The 24,931-nt window shown below is 43.2% G+C and overlaps 1 protein-coding gene across 4 annotated transcripts in view; it reads left to right on the forward strand.

The window, feature by feature from the left end:
- TAPT1 (transmembrane anterior posterior transformation 1) overlaps positions 1-24,931 on the forward strand; it is a 95,910-nt gene that overhangs the window by 22,281 nt on the left and 48,698 nt on the right. For 3 of the 4 annotated variants that reach the window (XM_053254967.1, XM_053254965.1, XM_053254966.1), the window contains exons 2-3: positions 7,693-7,823; positions 24,434-24,552. In XM_053254967.1, coding sequence (XP_053110942.1) covers positions 7,797-7,823; positions 24,434-24,552 — 146 coding nt within the window. In that variant the 5' untranslated portion in view covers positions 7,693-7,796. Of the gene's footprint in view, positions 1-7,692; positions 7,824-24,433; positions 24,553-24,931 lie in introns of those variants that run through there. The other variant, XM_053254968.1, reaches the window with a different exon arrangement.

Raw genomic sequence — 24,931 nt, forward strand, 5'->3', positions numbered from 1 at the left:
TAGCTTCAGTCACTGCAATATTGAAGCAAAGATGGTGGGGCATATTTTACAGCTGCTATTTTAGTCTGTCTGAAATGGTGCATGTGAATGCCTGGCTTATACCTTGCTAATGATTTCTCAATTTAACATTTAAGGCCTTTTTTGGATTGAAGCTTAGTACAGGTCTTTTATATCTATGGGGGGGGGAAATCTCTGATCAAAGTGTTATTTTAGTACAGTAGCAATCTTATTTGCCAGGTAGGTAGTAGGTCTCTGTTCCCTGACTATGATTCTTGGTCACTGCAACAGAAATTAAGCTAAGTAACAGATAGTTTGGAATAGATTGAGCCAACAGCTGTCTGTCTGCTGTTTTAGTAGTAAAGGCTATCAAGACAGATTTTGCTTTCTTTCTGGATAAGCTGAAGAGTGACTAATTAGATTTGAACCTGACAACTTGAAAGCTTATCTCTGCCCCCACACCCACACCCCCAAGAGGTTAAAGTATAAGTGCAATTACTAGATGATGCCTTTTGCCCATTGTGGCTGTGAATGATGGGAATTGTAGTCTGACAGTATCTGGGGACCAGAGTTTGAGAACACCTGGCGTATGGTTTAAATAAACACAAAAAGGTGTATACTAGTGCAGCTTTCTTCTCCCACCCCCCTATATTCTCTCTCTTTTACTGATTTGGAAAGGAAGTGATCAAGGTTTAGATTAGAAGATGGTCTGTTCCGAGCTCAGAATGGAATGCAAATGCCCGGATCATTCCGTTGGAGCAATCAGTTGAGCTGGTTGTTCTGATGGAATGGCTCCGTTCCAAATCTGAATGTTCTGAGCGCCATTATGGACTCCAAAATGCTACTTTTCTGGCCTCTGATCATGTGCAGCAGCCATTTGCGTGTTGTTGTTGAATATTTCAAGTGTTCTCAGCCTGGAACAAGCCTGGTTCATGGTTGGAACGTTCTGACCGTGAACTGTTCTGCACATCCCTAGAAGATGGTACAACCGAAGAAAGGAAACCTATGCAAATTTTAAAATGGTGAACCTCTCTTGGAAGCTAGCATAAACATTGTTTGCCAACTTCTTGCCAATACTTTAGGTGCGAGTAATGACAGATGGAAATCCAAATCAGTGGCAGCAGATTATTTATTTAGAGCACTTCTATGCCACCAAAATTTGTGTCTTGGGGTGGTTTACACAATTTAAAATAGGCAGTGGAGGTAAGCTTAGGAGTAAAGAAACCAGTGACGCTGAGAAAAACAGAGGCAGGGTCAGTCCGGAGCAGGCATCCAGTAGTTGAAGGAAATCTGCAGGCACAGCCAGTATTTTTTCCTCAAGAGGCATGTACAGGCAATTGATAGAAAGTGGAAGAAACAGAGCAAGGAGTAGTGGGGTGGGAAGACTGTACACAGTTTATACAATAAGGTAACAGGGTCAAGGCCAGGTAACCTGCTGACAGGATACAGAGGACTGTAAGTTGCTCTGAAAGTTATATTTGGCAGGGAACAGTTGCCTGCTTTGGAGGTGGAGCCATGTAAAGTGGCAGGCCTGCTGTATTGGAGTAATCATAGTAGCTTGTCAAAGGCAAAGTCCCTAGTGAAGCCTCAGTATCTCTAAGATGTGTTGAGAGCTGGTGTGTGGAATTGCAGCATGAGTCCTCCTTGAGAAATGGCATGCTTATTTCAGATTTGCAAAGCCTCATGTGAAGCTCAAGTGTAGGAATATGTTCTGAAATGGAAACATCTCTATATATACTGTAATTATCTAAGGCGTACCCGTGGCTAATCCTGTGTGTGGCAGCTCTCACAAGAGTTTGCAAGCAGAAGCACTGTGGTGACTGGGAAGTGGGGATTCCATATGCAGATAGAGAGGAGGAACCTGTGGCACCATGGTGATTGGGCAGTAGGGATTCCATATGCAGATAGGGAGGAGGAGCCTATGATGGTTAAGGACAGTTGGAATGCAACTGTTACTGGTCGGAAGATGTTCTTGATTGTAGAAGAGAGAAATGTATATCTGTCTGTCTGTTTATCTAATAGAATAGTGGGCAGAGGTCTGCAAAGAGAGGGGTCGTGAGGGAGGAAAGATCCCCTTCAGGAAAAGGAGGCTGCCGTTGTGTGAATTAGTTGAGGAAACAAGATGAACAAGAACTGTTAACTCAGGAAGGGAGTGGGGGGGAGGAAAGAAAGACAGAGGGGAAGAGCGAGTGGAGGAAAGAGAAAAAAAGAAGGGAGGGGAAGAGAGACAGAAGGAAGGGCAAGGGACCGGCCCGGGTCTGTCAGCAGCCTGATGGGAATGAGCTGCCATGGCGGTAGTGGCAGCAAGGAAGGGCCCAGTCAACCACTGCTGCTGCTGTACCTATGGGGAGAAGCAGGAGTGGGGCTCAGGTGGGGAGGTCTCTGGGGATAGGGGGCTGTAGCTTGGCCAATAGGTGCCAACAACGCTGCAGCCACAACCAAGAGGGGCGAGAGGGATGGAATAAAGGGATGGAGGAGTAACCAAGAGGGGTGAGGGGAATGGAAGCAACCGGATGCAGGAGGAGGAGCAGGAGTGCAGCTCAGGTGAGGGCGCTGTGGCAGGAGTGAGGGGAGCATTCAAGTACTAGCACGCAGATACTCTGCTCAGGCTAAGTTAGTAGGAAATATTTCTTCCCACAACAATCTGGTTAAGACATAATATTAAACCATAGTTTAGCACAACCTGAATAAGAACATATTCCCCCCTCTCCTTCACTTTTGCATGTAAGAGGAAGAAAATTAAAGCTTCTCCTTTCAACTGAAGAACAAATTGCAGTTCCCCTGTGTACAAATTCAGGAAACTGAGGATTTTCTTAACTAACTGTAGTTAGAACAAGCCTCCAGGGTACTCCAGTGCGGCTCAGGTGAGGGGGGCTGTTGCAGGAAGTGAGGGGAGCAATCAAGTACTAGCTCTGCTCTGCATGGGTTAAGCTATGTTATTACTAAAGAATTCCTTCTCAATTTTGGGGTGTGGGTGTGTATGTGACATTATTTGGGGGGTGATACTCTAGAATAAAAAATTCCAAGGAGAGCTGCAATTTCTTTTGTGTACCTGTTTTGGTACAGTGAATCTGTACTTTCTTATTATACTGTATACCCATTACTCATGGGGCACTCTAAGTTATATCATTTTAGTTTTGGACATTTAAGGCTCAGTACAATTGCCAGTTGTGGAGTTAATGCCACCTAGAACAAACTTAAGTACTGAGACTTCTCAAATTGGCTGTGTTATCATGACTCTGGCTTCTTCATCTGCAGACAGAGGCTATATTGGCATAAATCTTGGGCCATGTTGGTGGTATGACAACAAATATCAAATTATGAAGATGGGCATTATTAGGCTGGTGTACGTGCAATAGACTTTTAAGAGGCTCATTTAAGCCTGCAGTGCAGATGGGTATTCCATTGAATACAGAGTCCCTCAGGCACTGTAAGAAATGGTAAGAAGTAAGCACTGGGGCCAGCCCTACCATGAAGCAGGCTGCTTTGGTTCAGCACAGCATCCCACTTGGCACCCCCTCTCCGCATCTGAATGGCTGCAGAGGAAGCAAGATGAAATTATTTTCCTTTTCACTTCACAATAGAAAAGGAAAGAAAAAGGAGAGTTGTAGAAAGAAGGAAGGAATTATGGGTGTGGTCTTAACAAAAATGAGGGGAAGGTAAAGGAGGTATGCACTTCAAGCAGTAAAATTTCATGTGCCAACACTGAGTAGCATGCTTTGTGAAGGCCTGGTATCAATTTATTACAATTTATTACAATTTCTTAAGATCATAGCAGTATTTTGTGAGCTCTGAAGCCCAAATGTTTTTGGACAGGACGACAATTCCCAGGCGCCATTGTGCCATGGCGCCTGGAAATTAAGTGTGATGCCTGAGCCAGGCAATGGACTGATGCAACTAGAGGAGGAGTAAGGAAGCAAGGTGTGATGGGTTGCTCCCTCCTTCTCCTGGTTGCATTGGTCCATCACCTACTTGAGCCAGATGGGCACAACCAGAAGGAAGAAGAAGCAACCTGCCCCTGTCATGAGATGCAAGTTTTTGGTGGTATGTAAATATGACAAATAAACAAACCCTACATCCCTGGTAGTGGATCCAGCCATTGTGCAACAACAGCCAAAAATGCTGCAGTACCAAATTGCCCTTCCTTCCTGGAGTATTTGTGCTACTCAAGGAGTATTGGGGGTTGTGGGAGCTACAGAAGGATCTTTTCACTGACTCTCAAGATAGAACACCTGGGAAGCTATTCTAAGGTCCTTGGAGGAAAGGCAGGATACAATTGTGAGACAAATGTGTCGAATGTATATGTATTTGCCCTACCTTGCCATAATTAACTAACAATAATTAGAGTGCCACTTTAGCTGAAGTGAATGCAACCAGTTTGCATTCCAAGGTGAATGCCAGCTGAAAGGAGCAGTAGGGATACTAACTCGTAAAAAGTACACAAGCCATGAAGATGTAAAATTGCTGTGTAAAAAATATCAAATAATGGATGGAAGGATGGCTTTCAGATTTGGGTTGATATTCCCTGGAGCCAAACGGGTTTGTGGAGATGAGGCAGATCAGTGATCAAGATGTGCTGCTAGACTTGGGCCAGCAAGTGAGCAAGCCTACCCCCGCAAAGGGACCCAAGCGAGTACCTCAAGGGCTCTAGTTGATTACCGAAGGAGGGGAATGTGAAAGAATGAGGCAATTACACTGCTGTTTTTTGAACAGCATCATGTATCTCAGAGATACAGCAAACCCATTAAAATAATATTATGGATAAGAAGATAAATTATAGTATATGAGCAAGAATGTATTTTTAATAACATTATGTATATTTAATCCTTTGTTTCTCAAAGCTTTCTCTTTGCAGTATTCATGCTAGAACAGGCATTCTAAAGCTCAGAATTGCCTCTTGAATGAGTGTGTCAGAATGGATTCATGGGGAAATGGCCAAGTTATGAGGAGCAGAAGTTGAAAAGCACACAGGAGATCACGCCACCATGGTTGGGGGAGGTGTGCACGGAACTGGTTTGGAGGCCCTTTATGGGCCTCTGAACTGGTTTGAATGACCAGCGGTTTGGCCAGTTCAAAGGCGGGGAGCATGCCTTTAAGGGTGCCCTTACCCCTCCTGCAGCATTTCCCCTGCTGGCGCTCCATTAAAAAAGTGTCTGTCAGGGCGGCAGCATACCTCTGCTGCCCCGGTGTCCTTTTCGGCAAGAAGTACCCGACGCGCATGCATGTGCTGGGCATATTGTACTCGTGCCCACTCACCAGACATGTGCGCAAGTGAGCGCTACACATGCGTGCACGTGCACATGCAGGCCAGGTATTTCCAGCCCAGGAGGACACTGGAGCGGTAGGGAGGTATGCTGCTGTCCCAACGGACACTTTTAAAATGGACCGCCATTGGGAGAAACGCAGTGGAAGAGCACCCTCCCCCGCCCTTAAAGGTATTATTATTATTTATTCAATTTCTATACCTCCCTTCCAAAAATGGCTCAGTGTGGTGCCCCCCTGTCTTCGAACCCACCCCCCACCAGTTCTGTGCACATCCCTAGTGTCTCCTTCTCTTCCCCACCCCCCTGCCATATTTACAATGGGAGGTTTTGCTAAATAATAGTGAAGCCCAGACTCAGTTCCTTCAGGAAACTGATCTTTCAATAGTCTGTCTTCCTTACGAGGGCATTTCATGGGTTTGTCAAAATACATGTTTTGAATTTCTCCAAATTAAGAAAATGGTTCTAATTAGGTTCTGTAGTCATCAGATCCGCACATGTCCATTAGCAGCCTGCCATCTGTATAGGTTGGAATTTGGGTGAGGAGAGGGAAAGGGGGATGACTAGGCAGAGGAGGGAAGGGAGCAAACAGTGTCTTCTCAGTTCCCTCTGCTCTTGTTGTTTTCTGCCCTGGAAAGAACTGAGAAGGTTCTCTGTCAGGGTTGGTTAATCCAACTCAACCCCCACCCCAGAAAGGAAAAGTGTCTTGAAAATAAAGTGCAGCCATCACACTAGAATGGTTTAACTCCTATAAGGTAAATTGGGCCTCTTCCCCATCACACAGGACTCACTCAGCTGCTTAACAGTGGTAGAGAGACTGCTTCTGACAGTGGACTCCTCCTTCATTTTGCTTCATTTTACATCAGAACTGCTAGGCCCCAGTACTCTTGTTTGGCTTTTACAATTGCCAGACTTGTAAAATATAAAAAGGAAGGGCTGTTGAGTTCCTGGTATCGACCACAGACCCCAATTGCATGATAGGAGGATACTCAACAGGTGAAACTTTGACTAGCATATGAGAGTGCAAGCAGCATCTGTTGATATTTTACCTGTAGTTCATTTGCTTGATAGTCAAAACTTCAACGGGTGCAGTTCTCATCTCCAAATGTTGGGGGGAAACTACTCCACTGACTGAGTTATTGCCTGTCATTCAGCAGTGAGACACAGAGCACTGGGCATGGCAGAAGCATGGTAATTTCTATCGCTGAAGCAACACAGAGGAAACCATTCTTGGTAGAAGATCTTCATGTACTCTTTGGAGTTCCTTTTTGTCCAAAACTGACTGCAGACAGATTATATGTGCGAAAATTATAAATAAAGCTAAAATTATTGTAGAAAGTGGTGTTGGTAATAGTGAGAATGTATTTGGAGGGGTGGGGGACACAGTGTGGATGAAAACTTTTAAAAAACTAATAACTGCATGTTTTAAGCTATTGAATTTTGTAAAATTTCTAATTTTTCTTTTTTTACTTCCCCAAAAAACCACACCTCAAGCATAAGAATATGAAGCCTATACTTACAACTTTTTGCAGCTGAATTAAGAACCTTCTGTCAAGCACATTGGATTGGCTTATCTTGGTAGACCATGACCATGGTTGACCATTTTTAGGCCTGCATGCTTCCTCTTCAGCCTTCCCTTATGCACTCTGATACCCTCTTTGAGTTACTGATTTGTTCATTTTGTAGTTTCTGTTACATCTGAGTTGGCAAACTACAGTTTGCCCATACCCTCTAATCTAGGAATGAAACAAGTTGGCTTAGTCCCCGTCCCGTCCCCCCCCCCCCCCCAAAAAAAAAGTCAAAGACATGTGGGCTGGAATAAGCAGTCTGTTTTGGATTTTCATCTACTTTGTGATTCTGGGCTGGGGGTAGGCAGGACATGATAACTATGTAATATAGGAAAAGGAGCAGAAATGATGCAGAAAGCAGCAGCTCTGGAAAGTAATCTGTATTCCTTAACAATGTTACCAAATTTTGCTGTGTAGTAACCAGTGGTCCCTCTAATTTTTTTTCATCTCTGTGCGGAATAAGTTTTGTTCTGGACGGGAGTATCAAGGCAGTGTGCGCACACCTGCATTCAGAATGTGGCCTTTCTGATTCAGCCTGAGTGCGATCTAAAATGAACTGAGTGGACATCCAAAAACTTGTGAGCCCGCGCACGCCTTAGAGGGAACAGTGGTAGTAACATGTTTTAGGAGTTAGTTTAATCCATTAACATGTTTCATTGTTTAGGAAATATCTGAAGTATTAATGGGGACATTGATTTAAATTGGTTTATTTTTCCATATTGATTTAAATTGCCTTGATTTAAACCAGCCCACTCCAGAAGGGAGCAGGGGAAGAAATATATCCAAGAGAAAAAAATAAATTCTTGGAACAATTTGAATTGTTTTTCATTCAAGGATATTTTGCTTTCTGTTCTCTCCCAATGCAGATCTTTCACTATTGAGGTTCATCAATGCAGAGCTAACAAGGGGTTACTTCCTTGAACATAATGAAGCAAAGTACACAGAACGGAGGGAGAGGGTGTACACGTGCATGCGAATACCAAGAGAATTGGAAAAGGTAAACTACTTACTCAGCAGTCTATTTGAATTAATACATTCAAGTTCTGATCTTTCTTAAAAGTCAGAAAACCTCATATCTCCAAAACATGTCTCTTTAGGGTTAATTAAAAACAACAACTCCAAATCCAAACAAAAAATTATGGATGGAGATCTTCTTTCCTTTAATTTATGTAATATGAGAGTTTTCTTCTGGCTCTTCCTTCGGATGGTTAAAGAATGCTCTGGTGTTCACTTTGGGGCACCAAAGAAGTCATGCAGGTGTTGGAGACAACAGCATGTGCAACTGGAGCTTCATTTGTTACTTTTTCTGCAGCAATCAGTAAAGCAGTGCTTCAGTTTAAGAAGTGGCTTGTCTTTTGTGGTGGAAAGTGTTGCAGAGAAGGTGACAAATTGATGCAAGACATAAGGCCCATTCACATGTTATTTCCAACACTTGTACCATGAGGATACAGTGTACACAGGTACAGATCTGTACACAGGTACAGTTATTCACATGTTGTTCTAAATGTAGGTACAGAAGTACCATGCATATGAAGGGCCTGTATCCAAAATGAACATGGGTACAGTCATTCACACAAACACATGTGCAAACATCTGAACACACATACAGTATAATGTCTGAATTGGGCGATAGTGTTTAGATCTTGTTTCTAGCCTGGAACACAGGAATTACTGGGAATCGCTTAAAATTGCCCTACACGGTTTTGTCTAAATTTAGTTCTGTGGGAGAATCTTAAGGAGCTTTTAAGAACAATTTTTATAATCTAAAAACACCTGGAGAAAACAGTGGCACCACAGTTTTCTCATGGAGAAACTGGCTCACATTCAGACTAGTGTTTATGTGGCAGCACCATTTTTGCCTATCTCCCCTTCCCTCTTTAGCTGCCTCTGTCCTCCAAAAATAGGCCCATAAATGTCCTATAACTCTCAGGGGCATATAAAAAATTGCCCCTCTCACATTGCATGCATAGAATGCTTCTTAGAATGCACAGCATTAGTCTGGATGCCAGCCACTGATCTCAAGATAAGATTGATGTTTGTGATATCCAAGAGTTTTTAATTTGGGTTGTCTCGCATATTATTCTGGTCAAACCCAAGGTTGCCACTGAATGTATGCTTGACAGGAATTGTAGCCAATCCTGGTTGGTTAAGGGCTGGTGTACGTGGGGAGAGGAGGCATCCAGGAAAGATTCATAGGTCACAACCCACCTTACTATGTTTTGTCTGCAATGAATTGCAGCCATGTTTGTCACTTAGGGTAGGTAAAGGGCTTTCTTCATGGAACTGGTGGACAGGCCTCAGGTTTGCAGGATCTGCTTTTCTTTTCTGAGATTTTAGTAAAAATGAACTGAGAACCAGTTGTAAGATGATTCAGGTCATGGGGTGGATGTATACTTAGAATTAAGGAACATGGGGCCTCTAAGCATGTATTCTACTCAGGAATTTGTGTTTGGCACCCAAACTGAGTCTGTAGTGCTTTAACACAAAAATCCACCCCGGTTCTGGCCCCGCGCAGCCCCCCCCCGATCTATATTTATTTGGGTGGACTAATTTGGGAGTGTGAGGGAGACTTATTGTTGCTGCTAATGCTAATCAACTATAAAATCTCCACGGGAGCTATCAGTGGCTCTTAATCTATTGCTTTGTGGTATCAAGATGTTCCCTCAGTAGCATGTTTTCTTGCTTCTTTATATAGCTACCCCCACCCCCTGCAGTACTTGATTTATTATGGAGGACTATTTTTTCTTTGGGAAACTAATTTGTAATAAAGACCAAAAGTCTGGAAACAGGATGGGTTGCTCAGTCTAGTTCTAAGTGAAGCCTGTTTAAAATGATATCCAACCTGGTAAAGAATTGCAGAGAATATTGTACTTCTGTCATTTGCTACTGTGTTTGTGCATGTGTGCGTGCATTCACACCCCTCAAGATTATGGACATTGCAAAAATATAAAATCCTTAAGAGTTCTAAACGTGCAGTTCTGGTGTTTCAGAAGTACTATTTGTTTAGTACTGCCAGTTCCCCATAATCACTTCTTAGTTCCTTTCTAAGCTACTTTTGGATATTAAACAGTTATGTATAAAGTCTACACTTTCTCCCCAGTAAGCATGGACACTGAACAATTAATTACTAATAAGCTTTGCCTCCTTGTAAAAGAAGGCACTAGGTTCCACCACTAACTTTTGTTTCCCTAAAGAAAAGAGTCCTTAACTTTTATACATCTTCTCTCCATGCATATGGAGCAGTATAGCCTAGACACTGCAGTCCCTCTAACTGCCTGAACCTCAGTCAGTATCTAGCCCAGTGTAGGCCAGGAAGGTATGCACAGGAAGTGCTGAGAGGTGCAGTCTTTTCCCTATAGAGCTTTATGGGGAAATTGCTAGAAAGAATACACTTCCTAGTTCTTCCTCGTGCCTTCCCAGCCATTACTGGGGCAGTACAAAACTCTGCTAGTTTGGATGGCTTTAAGAGGGGTTTGGATAACTCCATGGAGGAGAGGTCTATCAACGGCTACTAGTCTGAAGACTATAGGCCACCTCCTGCCTCAGAGGCAGGATGCCTCTGAGTACCAGTTGCAGGGGAGTACCAGTTGCAAGGGAGTAACAGCAGGAGAGAGGACATGCCCTCAGCTCCTGCCCGTAGGCTTCCAGCAGCATCTGGTGGGCCACTGTGTGAAATAGGATGCTGGACTAGAGCCTTGGGCCTGATCCAGCAGCGCTGTTCTTATGCTCCCTGTAAATGAGTATGCCCTTTGCCCTGCAACAGAAGTGTGCAGTACTTGTAGAGATGGGCATGCTATATGCCTTTGCAAGTTTCTGAAAGGGCCATGCACATTATGCAGCTTTGGATGTTCTAAAACACAGCCCTAGTAAGCTTTTGGTCTTCTGTAATCTGTTTGGATTGAATGCAAGCATTGCTATGTTCTAACGAGAGGGTCTTGGATCCAATATGCCTTGCACAATGAAAACGTCTTCATTGTACTTCTCATACAAGCGGGAGGGGCAGGTTCCAGATTTCCACAGATTTTCCTCCCCCTTCTGCAGATCTCCATGCCACATCAAATGTGGTTCTATAGGGTCTCCTGACCCTCAGGAGCATTTTGCGGGGTGGTACAGGGAGCTTCAGTGAGAGGGAAGAGTCTGGAAAGCACTATTTTGTGAACAGAAGTCTTATCTTCTTGTTCCATTCTGGAAAATAACATTTTATGTGTTAGGGATTTTTGTATAGTTACCAGATAGTTAGGTCGCATTGTATTTGAGTTTTCTCTGATAGTGAAGTTCATATCATGTTCAATCTTGAAGGCTTGGTATATAAACACACACTTTGCTTTCGTGTCATTGTCTAATCTGAACTTCTAACAGAGATACAAAATGGTTGATATAACTCAGGGCTGCACAACATTGGCCCTCCTGCAGATGTTGGATTACAGTGCCCATCATACCTGTCCGTTGCCCCTCATGGCCAGGGTTGATGGGAATTGTAGTCCAAAAACATCTGGTGGCCAGCGTTGCACAGCCCTGATTTGTAACAGTTGTTGAAATAGTTATAAACCAATAAGGCTGATGACTTTACTTAAATCCAGTGCTGAGTTTTGGTGAGGTGTTAACCTTTGCTCTACAGAGATTACTACTTATATCCAAACACAGCCCACATTAACAAGAACCTTAGGTTCATGCACCTTCTTTGTTTAATTAGTGTCAAAATGCGAACAGCTTGTCATGAATTTGTGAGACTAAACTTGAGAGAGCACCATCAGAATTTAGTAATTCTAGGAATCTATTATGCCCATAAGGAATGTTTTGTTGTTTGGACTGCTGCATCTTTCAAGGCGTGGATGTAGAATATATCTTCATTCTTGTGCTGTTGAGATGCTGTTCATACAACCTGTCCTGCACATATTTACTTGGTAGTTCCACTGTACTCGATGGATCTCGCTCCCAACTAGATATGTGTAGGATTGGGGCTTTAGGGTGTCAGCAGTGAGCAAACCTTAATGCTAATCTCATCAGTTCACACTAATTTTTTAAAGTAGATTCTCTTTTGCAACAATAAAAATGATATGAGCTAGACATGAACTTCTACAGTTGAAAGTAACTTTGTGAAAACGTAGTAGGGAAAGAGGATAAAATATTTTTTAAATGGAGCTGATATGGTAGCAGTTGTAGTAGACCCTTGTGAGAAAATCCTAGAATGCCAAAGCAAAAGAATGTGTGTTCTCATAGGAGTGCCGTGTGTACCTTTTTTTTTTTTTTGTATTGACTTAATGACAGTTTAGAAAATATGACTGATTAGCACTGGAGGAACCCATGTTGAGAAATTAGTTGGAAAGAAAGAGGCTTTAAGAGGCTGCAATGCAGATTTCTGTAGAGTGGTGATGATGGCCAGTATTTGAAAAGCTTGAAATAGAAACTCCTTATTAAAAAAAAAAAGAGTGAGATCAGTTCCCATGAAATACTACTGATTAGAAAAGCCTTTAGTGGACAAGATGATGGGAGCCAAACTCCTTTCAGAATTGAATTGGCTATTATCTGTCTATGAAAAAGAGGTAGAAGAGAAGGTCTCCTCTAAAAGATTCCTTTTCAAATGCACCCCAAAGGCACTTTATGATTGGAAGAAAAGGTGGTCAACCAAAAGCAGAAATGACAAGAAGATGGAGAAATGGAGGTGAGCAAATAGAATAAAAGTTGGAGTTAGTTACAAATGATAAGTTGAAGAAGGCTGTGTAACTTTCTCCCCCCCACTTTTAGAAGCAGACAAAAAGCAAGAATCCTCCAGTCTACTCTGGATTTGTAGGGCTGTCAACTGGTTAAACAACTTAGGTGAACTGATCAAATGCCTCAACTTGTTAAATGAATTAATTCAGATAATGTTATCAAAACAATAGAGGTACTTGCAGCTCCACCAATTTTACATTTGTCCTCCTAGATTAAAGTTTACTCCCCAGTCTGTCTCACTTTTGGTATTGACTGGGGGGAGTGTGCCTGAAGTGCTGGAGTACAGGAAATGTGGGGGAGGTTTCAGTTCACCTCAGCTGTGTGCCTCCCTTAATGACATAATTGGACCCTCTATTCTGTGTTAGATGAAAATGGATCAGACACATGAATAAAAAATTGTTGCTGTCCATATATCCTTACTGTGTCATCTGCATCATTTTTGCTTTCTAGCTGACCGTTGCATGCTTTGGCAGTACATACTGTCTGACAAATTTGTCTGAATGCAGAATCTCCTTGTTTCAATCATTCATTTTAACCTTCATGATGGTAGCAGGGAGGAGGTATGTGAGCCTAAAGTCCCATTATCAATTCTCTTCCTCCCTGGATGGAATCCCAGAGGTGTAGTATTGTCTAAACTGACCTTAAGTCTGATTCCTTTCTTGGATTTTAAAAAAAAGTGCTTAAAAGGTGTTTTTTTAAGTTTAAAAACCATAGATATAACTATATTGATGCTACCTAGATCAGAAAGACTTGAAGGCACCCAGTCTGAAAATACCTTTCTGCTTTTTATTTAACAAAAAGGCAGCAAGACTTAGTTACTTCGCAATACAGAACTATAGCTTGTTCCCTAGCAGCAGTAAATGTGCTTCTGTTCGTTTTTGAAGCACTTCTTCTTTAGTATGCTACCTAAGTTTCAAATTTTCATATCTAGAATTCATATAACTTACATTTTATATTGTAGTTTATACCGCACTTCTGTCTAGATTTTAATTGTAGGCCACTTTGAGTGAGGCATGCATAAATACAAATAAATAAGCTTGAAAAAAATTGCTCGTAAGCCAGTCTTGTTGTTAAGCCCTTAAAACTAATTCACCCACAAACAATTTTAGTTGCCCGTTCAGCGGGGCGTAATGGCAGATGCAGATTCTGCAGTGTTTGGAGAAGTGTTCCTGTAGAGGTCAGCATGGTGGGAAATGCCTCTCACTTTGAAGGTTTTTGCCAAACTGAACCTCTCCCCCCCTCCACATAGTGCTGTACTCTTCCCAGCATCAGGCAGGCCCCTTTAAGAGAAATGGAGTCTGGTTGAGCCAGAGTGCTATCTTTGGATGCTTGCACAGAGCCCTGCTTCAAATGCCATTGAATCCACTTGTACTGATGCAGGGGGACAGCTAGAGAGAGAAGCCACAAGTTAGCTAGCCAGTTAGCTAGACAGCCCCAGGTTACCAATGGAGACACAGCAAGTGGTTAGGGGCAAGATTGCTATAAACTGAATTGCTGTAATATAAATCTTAAGAGTTGCCAATGCTTCCCTTTTTAACGAGGTACAAGTTGTTAACGTCTTTTCTTGTGTGTTTAACTTCTGGAATTACATGTAGTGGTTGGTATGTAAACTTTGGCTTCCATGAAAGAGTTGCCAGTCGCTCAAGGGGAGTTATTTTCACCAGTTGCTCCTTCACTTTCCAGCCCCAAAACTCTACTCTTGAGGGATGGGTGATCCTCAACAATAAGACTGGGCTGGAGAGGAAAAGGGACATTCATGAATACCCACTCGTATGGAAAACAGAATTTGGATACAATCCACCATTTCTTATTTTCTTCCAGCTCTTCTGTTACCTTTTCTTCGCCCACATTCAAATTTCAAATACTGTTGCACACCTCATGCAACAGTACAGGTTGAGTATTGATGATGTGGGGTGAAACTTTCTGGGATTTTTTTATTTTAACATTCCACTGCTTTTTTTTTTTAATGGAGTAAAAATGCATTTTATGTTCATAAAATTAATGACTCGCATTCTGCACAGTTCACCACAGCCCACAACACTGCATGTGTCTAAAACTCTCAAAGCAAGACCCATGAAACTCAGTAAAATTAACATGATGTACTTTTTTTTAGTTTTGTTTACAAAATACAGGAGGCTCCCTTTATTTGTGTGAGTTCCGTTCCAACCTATTTCCACGGATAACAAAACCCCGAATAAAGAAACTGTAACATAAGAACAGCCCTGCTGGATCAGGCCCAAGGCCCATCTAGTCCAGCATCCTGTTTCGCACAGTGGCCCACCAGATGCCGCTGGAAGCCACAGACAGGAGTTGAGGGTGTGCCCACTCTCCTGCCATTACTCCCGTGCAAGGTACTCAGAGGCATCCTGCCTTTGAGGATGGAGGCGGCCCACAGCCCTCCGACTAGTAGCCATTGATAGACCTCTCCTCCATGAAGTTATCCAAACCCCTCTTAAAGCCATCCAGGTTGTTGGCTGTCACCACATCCTGTGGCAGAGAGTTCCACAAGTGGATCATGCGTTGTGTGAAAAAGTACTTCCGTTTGTTGGTCCTAGAACGCCTGGCAATCAATTTCATGGAGTGACCCCTGGTTCTAGAGTTGTGTGAGAGGGAAAAGAATTTCTCTCTCTCCACTTTCTCCACACCATGCATGATTTTATAGACCTCTATCATGTCTCCCCGCAGTCGTCTTTTTTCTAAACTAAAAAACCCCAGGTGTTGTAGTCTTGCCTCATAAGAAAGGTGCTCTAGGCCCCTGATCATCTTGGTTGCCCTCTTCTGTACCTTCTCCAGTTCAGCAATGTCCTTTTTAAGATGTGGTGCCCAGAATTGTACACAGTACTCCAAATGTGGTCGCACCATAGTTTTGTATAAGGGCATTATAATGTTAACCGTTTTATTTTCAATCCCTTTCCTAATGATCCCTAGCATGGAATTGGCCTTTTTAACAGCTGCCGCACATTGAGTCGACACTTTCAACGAGCTGTCCACCACAACCCCAAGATCCCTCTCCTGGTCAGTCACTGACAGCTCGGATCCCATCAGCATATACTTGAATTTGGCGTTTTTCGTCCCAATGTGCATCACTTTACACTTGCTAACATTGAACCGCATTTGCCATTTTGTCGCCCACTCCCCCAGTTTGGAGAGATCCTTTTGGAGCTCCTAACAATCCGTTTTGGATTTCACTACCCGGAAGAGTTTGGTGTCACATGCAAATTTGGCCACATTGCTGCTTACCCCTGCTTCTAGATCATTTATGAATAAATTTAAAAGCACCGGTCCCAGTATAGATCCCTGGGGGACCCCACTTCTTACTTCCCTCCATTGTGAAAACTCTCCATTTATACCTACTCTCTGTTTCCTGTCTTTCAATCACTTAGCAATCCACATGTGTACTTGTCCCCTTATCCCATGACCGCTAAGTTTCCTCAGGAGTCTTTGATGAGGAACTTTGTCAAAAGCTTTTGGGAAGTCCAGGTAGACTATGTCAACTGGATCACCTTGATCCACACACTCGTTGACACTCTCAAAGAACTCCAAAAGGTTGGTGAGGCAAGATTTACCTTTGCGGAAGCCATTCTGGCTCACTCCCAGCAGGGCCTGTTCTTCTAGGTGCTTGACAATTTTATCCTTGAGGATGATTTCCATCAATTTGCCTGGAACGGATGTTAGGCTAACCGGCCTGTAATTTCCCGGATAGCCCCTGGATCCCTTTTTGAAAATAGGTGTTACATTTTCTACTCTCCAGTCCTCTGGTACAGAGCCCGATTTCAGGGATAAGTTAAATATTTTAGCAAGGAGGTTGGCAATTTCATGTTTGAGTTCTTTGAGGACTCTTGGATGGATGCCATCCGGCCCTGGTGATTTGTTAGCTTTCAGTTTTTCCAGACAGTTAGAACATCATCCATTGTCACTTCTATCTGACTCAGCTCTCTAGCCTCCATCCCTAAAAAGCCTGGTTCAGGAACAGGTATATGCTCAGTATCTTCTGCCGTGAAGACAGATGCAAAGAACTTATTCAGCTTCTCTGCAACCTCCATATCCTCCTTAATAATCTCTCTCACTCCCTCATTGTCTAATGGTCCAACTGCCTCCCTGGCAGGTTTCCTGCTTTGATGTACTTTCTGAAGTTTTTGTTATTCCCCTTGATACTTTTGGAAATGTTCCTCAAACTCTCTTTTTGCCTCCCTTATTGTCACCTTGCATTTCTTTTGCCAGAGTTTGTGTTCCTTTCTGTTCTCTTCGTTTGGACAGGCCTTCCAATTTCGGAAGTAAGTCTTCTTCCCTTTTATGGCTTCCTTGATGGTACCCGTTAGCCATGCTGGCATCCTCCTGGACTTAGTGGTACCTTTCTTCCTTTTGGGTATACAATCTAACTGGGCTTCTAGTATTGTGGTTTTGAGTAAATTCCATGCACTCTGGAGCGAAGTAACTCTCCTGATTTCCCCCCTCAGCTTTCTTTTCACCATACTCCTCATTTTGGAGAAGTTTCCTCTTCTGAAATTCAAAATGTCTGTGTTAGACGTCCTTGGTGATTCTCTCCTCGCATGTATGCTGAATTTGATGGCACTGTGGTCACTGTTCCCTAAAGGGTCGATGACACTGACATCATGCACCAGGTCCTGGGTGTCACTCAGAATTAGATCCAAGGTCGCCTTCTCTCTGGTTGGTTCCATGACCAACTGTTCTAGGGCACAGTCATTTAGCGTATCTAGAAATTTGACCTCTTTGTCCTGACTTGAATGTGAATTTACCCAGTCTGTGTGTGGGTAATTGAAATCGCCCATAATTACAGCCCTGCCTCTCCTTGATGCCTCCCTGATTTCCTCCTGCAACTCCCAGTCACTGTCGGCATTATGATCCGGAGGGCGATAGTCACCCACAGGGTTTCTGTGGAGGACTCCGGTCCACCTAGGTTTTCTAGCTTGTTAGATTCTATCCCTTCTTTAACATACAGTGCTACCCCTCCTCCAAGGCGCCCCTCCCTGTCCTTTCTGTAGAGTTTATACCCAGGGATAACAGTGTCCCAGTGGTTCCACCATGTTTCTGTTATGCCCACTATATCTATTTCTGCGTTAGCAACCAAGCACTCCAGCTCACCCATCTTGGCTCGGAGGCTTCAGGCATTGGCATATAAGCACCTATACACTGAATCTCTCCCCTGATGTATGCTATTCTTTTGACTCTTTGACCTGCTGGCACAGGCTCCCGTCTACTCTTTATGCGGTTCTGCTCTGTCCCCTTCTGTTTTATCTGAATTCTTTGCAGCCTCACACTTTAAAGGATGGCTTTTGCCAAACGGGATACTGCCCAGCTCCCATCGGCTGTTCCCCAGGTGTCATTTTAAAAGCTGCTCTGCAACCTTTTTGATTTTAAGCGCCAGCAGTCTGGTTCCATCTTGGTTCAAGTGCAGCCAGTCCCTTTTGTACAGGCCTTGCTTGCCCCAAAATGTGTCCCAGTGCCTAACAAATCTAAACTCTCCTCTCAGCACCAATGTCTCATCCACACATTGAAACCCCTCAGCTCTGCCTGTCTCACTGTACTTGCGCGTGGAACAGGTAGCATTTCTGAGAATGCTACCTTGGGGGTCCTGGACTTCAAAATGCTACCTATCAGCCTAAATTTGGCTTCCAGGACCTCCCGACTGCATTTCCCCACATTGTTGGTGCCGACGTGCACCACAACAGCTGTCTCCTCCCCAGCACTGCCTAGGAGCCTGCCTAGACGCTGTGTAATGTCCGCAACCTTCGCACCAGGCAGGCAAGTCACCGTGCGGTCAACATGTGGGTCACAAACCCATCTCTCTATCCCCCTAATGATCGAATCACCAACTACAAGGAGGCCCCAACCCCCCAGAGGAGTATCCCCTGTGCGAGAGGATATGGGCTCATCATCCACAGAAAGGGTCCCTTCTAAAGGAGCACTTCCCTCTTCCTCAGACCGATGTCCTCCTTGCCCAAGACCTTCATTCTCCCTGACAGCTGAGGAGATACCAGCCCTGGAGTGGGATGCCTCTATCACATCCCTGAAGGTCTCGTCCACATGCCTCTCTGTCTCTCTGAGCTTCTCCAGATCCGCCACCTTGGTCTCAAGGGAACGGATTTGTTCCCTGAGAGCCAGGAGCTCCTTGCATCGAGCACATACCCATGAATTCTGCCCATGGGGCAAATAGTCATACATGTGCCACTCTGTGCAATACACTGGGAAGTGCCCCTTCCCCTGCTGACCTTCTATCTTCATACTGTTTTAGTTGGCTGTTTACAGTATTTAGGGAGCTTATTGTCCGTTTATTAGATAGTTTATTAGGATAGGTCTCAGCTGTAATGGTCAACTATTTAACTGTCCAAACAGCCTTTCCCAAGAATATGAGGCAAACGAGGGAGGGATGTGTACTTATGTTCTCTTCCCCACCAGGCTCCTTGTGATGGCAGGGGCTTGTTCCAGGCTCCCCCGCACACTTCCCGCTATCCCTGTTTGCTATGCTCTGTTCACTATGCTCTCGGGCCTTCACCTCATATGTAGAGTAGCCTTCCAACTGTCACACAGGATGTGAGTCCTTATGGGGATTGGGGGGTTAGGTTCCTAAACACACTGAAGTGTGCTGAAAATCATAAGAAAAAGCAGTGGGGAGCAAAAATAAGCACAGTACCTAGGACTCCAGCAATGCCCGCAAAACTTCAAAATTCTCAGATTTTTTTCTTTTTTCAGGATTCTTCTTCTTCTTCTTCTTCAGAAAAGAGCCACAAAATGGCAGGAGTAAATGATGTCAAAAGTAATTCTGGCCTCTCAAGAACTGTGGATTGGTAAAAATAACCCTATTTTTGCCCCACAAATAAAGAAACTGGGTCCCTATGACTCAACTGCAGAGACGTGAAACTGTGGGTGCCGAGACGATGGATAATGAGGGCCACCTATATACATAAAATAAAAGCCTTGCAAAATCTGATCCAAATCATTTTAGTGTGCCATCAGAATTTAGGGCATAATTTTGCTGGAAGTGAAGCCCTCTCAAGCTTTGGAGAGGTGTTATACTGGGGTGTTTTGTTTTGGTTTTGGTATATTCATATTCAAGACATATCTGTGTGTTTTATACTTGAGTACTGGAAACCAAGCACAAATGTTATAGAAACAACCCCTAAATGCTGAAGTTTCAAACTTGAGTGAAAAGGTAGATCAAATGAAAAGACACTGCAAATTCCAGTGGAAAGAACAGAGAGAGGTTAGACTCAGTTATGACTTCTAAAATTGTAAATAGAGGCACCTATATTGGGCTATCAGGGGGGAAAAGTCAAAATCAGGATAGTAATGCAATACCTTTTGGTTCACAAAGCAGTGAACTAGATATCACTGACTCCTTTCTCAGGGCTCAAAGTTAAAGAAGAAAAGGATGGGCGGGGGTTGTTGGTAGAGATCATGTGGGAAGCTCCATCTTGGTATACTACATTCTTAAGATGGTAATTTAGGAAGCTCTTTGCTAACTAATTAGGTTAGATTGTTCCCAGTGAAGTAGGGCATAGATTACATCAAGGAATACTTGAACAAAAAGGCAATGGCTACTTTCCCTTTGAAAATATAAAAGCCAGCAGTTATTTGGATCTGTCTCTAGCATTAATTGGTATTAGCAGATCCTTTGTGCAGTAGAGAGCAAAAGTAAACGAAACAAAATACGGTAGTTCCTATATTGCCAAAGATGGAAGCTAATCTTAGAGAGCACACCAAGCACAGAATCAGCTGAGTGGCTGGAGGGTTATATTTTCCTCCTTTAGGAAGTGACTCATTGTTGCATGGTATAATGTCATTTTCTACTAATTCTAAGATGCCCATTCTTAAAAGCCAATAACACTATTCACATGGACTTGTGGTAGCAAGCATGACGTGTCCCCTTTGCTAAGCAGGGGTCCACCCTGGTTTGTATTTGAATGGGAGACATGCATGAACACTGTAAGATATTCCCCTCAGGGGATGGAGATGCTCTTGGAAGAGCAACTGCGTGCTTGCGTGACCTTGCTTGAAAATGAGTGCATGGAATTTTTGTAGTGCTGGTCCAACCTGCCCATTTAAAATACAAAAACATGCAATACAGCAGGTTTGATTAATTATTTAATTACCAAGGAATTTTTGACCGGTGAGATCCTGTACACATTTGCTAGAAAGAAGTCCCACTTATGTTCAGTGGGCTCACTATGAAGTGTTTGTAGAATTGCAGTCTAAATAATTGATTTTAATCAGAATTCCGTGTTTTGAAATTTCTGTATTTTCTAAATAACCATGTACACCAACTGATTACTAAATAGTAATCAACTAAACAACTAAAACACATTGGGTGGCATCCAGACGAATGCCCTGTTACCAGCTTGTGTAAGGGCCCCTTTTCTTCTACTGATGGAGCACTGCTTTGCAAAAGATGTGGATGTTGCATGATACAGCCAAAATTAAACACTTCCAGATTCCATTAATTTTAAGGGAATGAGTGTAAGAAGCTGTTTAATTCTTCCACTGAAACCCTTTAGACTTTAAGCACTTTTAAGTTGGCTGAATCATGCACAATGGTTTGTCCCTAAGTAGAGCCTTTATACAATCTAGGAGCATAATCCAAAATTTTTGGTCATGCAGCTGAGCAAACCTCACATAAGAACAGCCCTGCTGGATCAGGCCCAAGGCCTATTTAGTCCAGTATCACACAGTGGCCCACCAGATGTCTCTGAGAAGCCCACAGGCAAAAGGTGAGGACATGCTCTTTCCTGCTGTTGCTCCCCTGCAACTGGTATTTAGAGGCATCTTGCCTCTGAGGCTGGACACCCAATATCAGTTACAGGGGAGCAACAGCCTGTAGCTGTAGCTGTTAGACCTGTCCACCATGAATTTGTCTCAGTGCCTTTTAAAGCCATCCAAGCTAGTGACCATCACCGCATCCCGTGGCAGAGAATTCCATAGATTAATTATGTTCTATGTGAGACATTAATTTTGTTGGTCCTAAATTTCCTGGCCTTCAGTTTCATGGGGTGACCCCTGATTCTAGTGTTGTGAGAGAGGGAGAAAATTTTCTCTGTCCACTTTCTGTACTCCATGCATAATTTATACCTCTCTGTCATGCTTCCCTTTAGTCACCTCTTTTCCACATGCACTTCACACTATCTCCTTAGTGACAAGGGACAGACTTTTGCTTGCTTCTCATTCTAAACATGCAAATATACTAAGCAAGTGCCTTAGGGTACCTGAAGGCCTATCAAGAGGTACTTAGAGCCTTCCTGCCTGCCCACACTGCAGCCACATCATTTGTTCCCCATCTGAGTATTGCGAGCTTGAAACTAATGCATCCCGTGTGATATGTCTACTTCAGAAGAGGAGGAAGGCAGGTGAACTCCTCCTCCTCTGCTCTTGATTGGCTGCCTATGTGCTGAAGCTCAGTATACCCATCCCCTCAGCCTAACTGACAGGCTTCAAGAAATAAGCACGGTGTACTCCCACTGAAATTAATAGGACAAGTCAACTTAATTGCTTAAATTATATTAATTTCATTAAGACTGCTTATGAGTAACTTTGCATGGATCTGAGCCAGTAACTGTAGAAGCCTGTTTCCCTAATGGTAACACTTAAATTTGTGTGTTCATGTATATATGAGTACACACATACGCATGCACACACACAACTACACAGAATTAAAATGTTACTGTTATCGGCTACTCCAGTCACTGGCTTACATCCAGATTAAGTTCATCATAAATATAGGTGAAGTGTATTGTCGAGTCGGTGTCGACTCCTAGTGACCACAGAGTCCTGTGGTTGTCTGTGGTAGAATACAGGAGGGGTACTTGTCCCATTAATTTCAGTAAGACTGCTTATGAGTAACCTAGTCTGGATGTAAACCACTGACTGAAGTAGCCTGTCTCATAATTGTAAAATTGGGGTGGGGTGCGCATATACACGCACACACACAGGACCACAACCACCCCTCAGGTACCTATGCTGAAGGCTTGTGACGGAAGGGCTACACTTATTTAAAAATGGGGTTGGGATCTCTGTTCTCGGGTACACATTCAGTTCACACAAAACACTCACCATCCCGTCTGGGCTTCATTGTTGCCTCGCATAAACTGAGCATGAACCCTAGAATGTGCATAATACAAAGCTGCAGCTGTGGATTCCAGGGTAAGAACATTTTATGATGCAAAAGTTGTCCTTGAAAAAAGACTGACCACCATCACTCCCCCACCCCCAATTCTGTTAGTTTCTGAGGAACCCCAGAGCAGAACATTATTCCATAAATTGCACCGTAGGCTGGGGATGGGGGGAACTTCCAAAAAGAGAGAGAGAGAGAGAGACTACAATCTCAATATATAATTATCTAAGATGTACCCATGGCTAATCCCATGCGTGGCAGCTCTCACGGGAGTTTGCGAAGGGAGGGGGAGAGGAAAGCGATGTCGGCAGGTAACATAAGGCCAATGTACAGGCCAGCGGGCTGGGCGAGAAAGTGACGGGGGGTGGGGAGAAAGTGGAGGTGGCCATGGGAGAGAAACTGGAGGCAGCCGGGGGATGGTGGAGAAGAAAGCTGTGGCTGGGCAGGGAGAAGAAAGCAGCAGCGGCCAGGAGGGGGGAAGAAAGCGTTGGGCGGATGGAAAAAGAAAAAAACATTGGAAGAGGGGAGGGGGGAGGACTGTGAACAAGGGGCCAAGAATGAGAGAGGGGTGCCGAGAATGAGGGAGAACTAGAGACGCAGATGCTCTGCATGCAGGCCTGCTTGTTAAAATAAATTCTGCAAAAGTTGTCTGTCTTTAGTTGAAAAAGACTATACTCACTGTAACACAAGTGGAAGGTCAGAGCTGATGATCTGAAACTGCGTCCAAGAACAATTCATCTGTTGAGTAAATAGAAGATTGAAATCATTGAGCCATGAACATTTGTAAAGCTTTAAATGTTTGAATCTTATGGAGCATAGTTTCTCTTGAACAGTTTCCAAGTACACAGCGTGTTGTTTCATAAGAGTGCATCAGGCTAAACAAATAGTGCTGTAACATCCATAAGAATCCCCCACCCCCTTCAGCATCTGAGATGACCTAGACAGACACTGCTCAGCATTTTCTCTCTTATGGAGAAAATGTGAGAGAGATGGTGTTGTATTCTCTGGTGTGTCACAGAGATTTGGAATACCTTTTCTAAACTCACCTTGCTTTGTTCTTACTAAGACTTTGGGAAATTGTGGGAATCTATCTGTTGTTCCAGGCCTTTAGTGTACTTAGTATTTCAGCCTGCTGCTACTGATTTTACAGGACATTTTTTATTTTGTGTTTGCTTTTATCTTAAAATTTGTATACCAAAAAGGGCAAAAGGGTCACCACAACTCCTCACACAAATAGCAAAATACAGGAAAACACAAAATATAATAATGTCAGTTAAAAAACAAAAACGTAACAGAACTAAAAAGTGCAGCAAAAGAACAATAATGAATATTAAGGCAGCAGCAGCAACAAAAGCAAAATGAAGCAATTATCCACATTTGAATATTAAAGACCCTTCAAAACAGGAGAGTTCTTACTGCTGTTCTGAAAACTGGCAAGGAAGGGGCCAGTTTGAGGGAGGGAATCTCAAAGTTTGGGTACCACAACAAAGAAGGCCCTGTTCCAAAAATAAACCAAACTCTACCAGTGTTGGGACTTGGAGTAAAGCCTCCCCAATGATCTCAACATGGGCAGGCAGAATTATGCAGGGGAGGCAGTTGTTACAGCTGTTTTCATGTTTTGTTTTGTGTGTGTTCTGCGCATCATTCATGGGTAAGCAGGAGGAGGATTTTTTTAGTTTTAAAAAATATTTGTTTTAATCTGCATAGTATCTTTAAAGGTGATGACTTTATTCTAATTCTTCCTTTTTGTGTGTTTCTTTTCTGCTCTCTAGCTGATGATTTTTGGAATCTTTTTGTGCCTGGACGCTTTTCTTTATGTGTTCACACTCCTCCCATTGAGGGTTTTTTTGGCAGTGTTCAGGTTCATCACATTACCTTGTTATGGCTTGCGGTAAGTTATTTTATTCTTTTTACTTAGTTTGTACAAATTTGTCTATTTCATAGAATAAGATCTTAGTTTGTTTTTGGCGCAGCGGGGAAATGCTTGACTAACAAGCAGAAGGTTGCCGGTTCGAATCTCCACTGGTACTATATTGGGCAGCAGCGATATAGGAAGATACTGAAAGACATCATCTCAGACTGTGCGGGAGGAAGCAATGGTAAACCCCTCCTGTGTTCTACCAAAAGAAAACCACAGGGCTCTGTGGGTGCCAGGAGTCAAAATCAACTTGATGGCACACTTTACCCTTTTTACCTTGTTTTAATCAACCTAGTTAACAGTGTGGTTCTTATTCCTCATTTGGTTTGAAACTGTAAACAGTTTTAAGTGG

Source organism: Hemicordylus capensis, chromosome 5 (assembly GCF_027244095.1).
Source record: "Hemicordylus capensis ecotype Gifberg chromosome 5, rHemCap1.1.pri, whole genome shotgun sequence".
NCBI classification, from domain to species: domain Eukaryota; kingdom Metazoa; phylum Chordata; class Lepidosauria; order Squamata; family Cordylidae; genus Hemicordylus; species Hemicordylus capensis.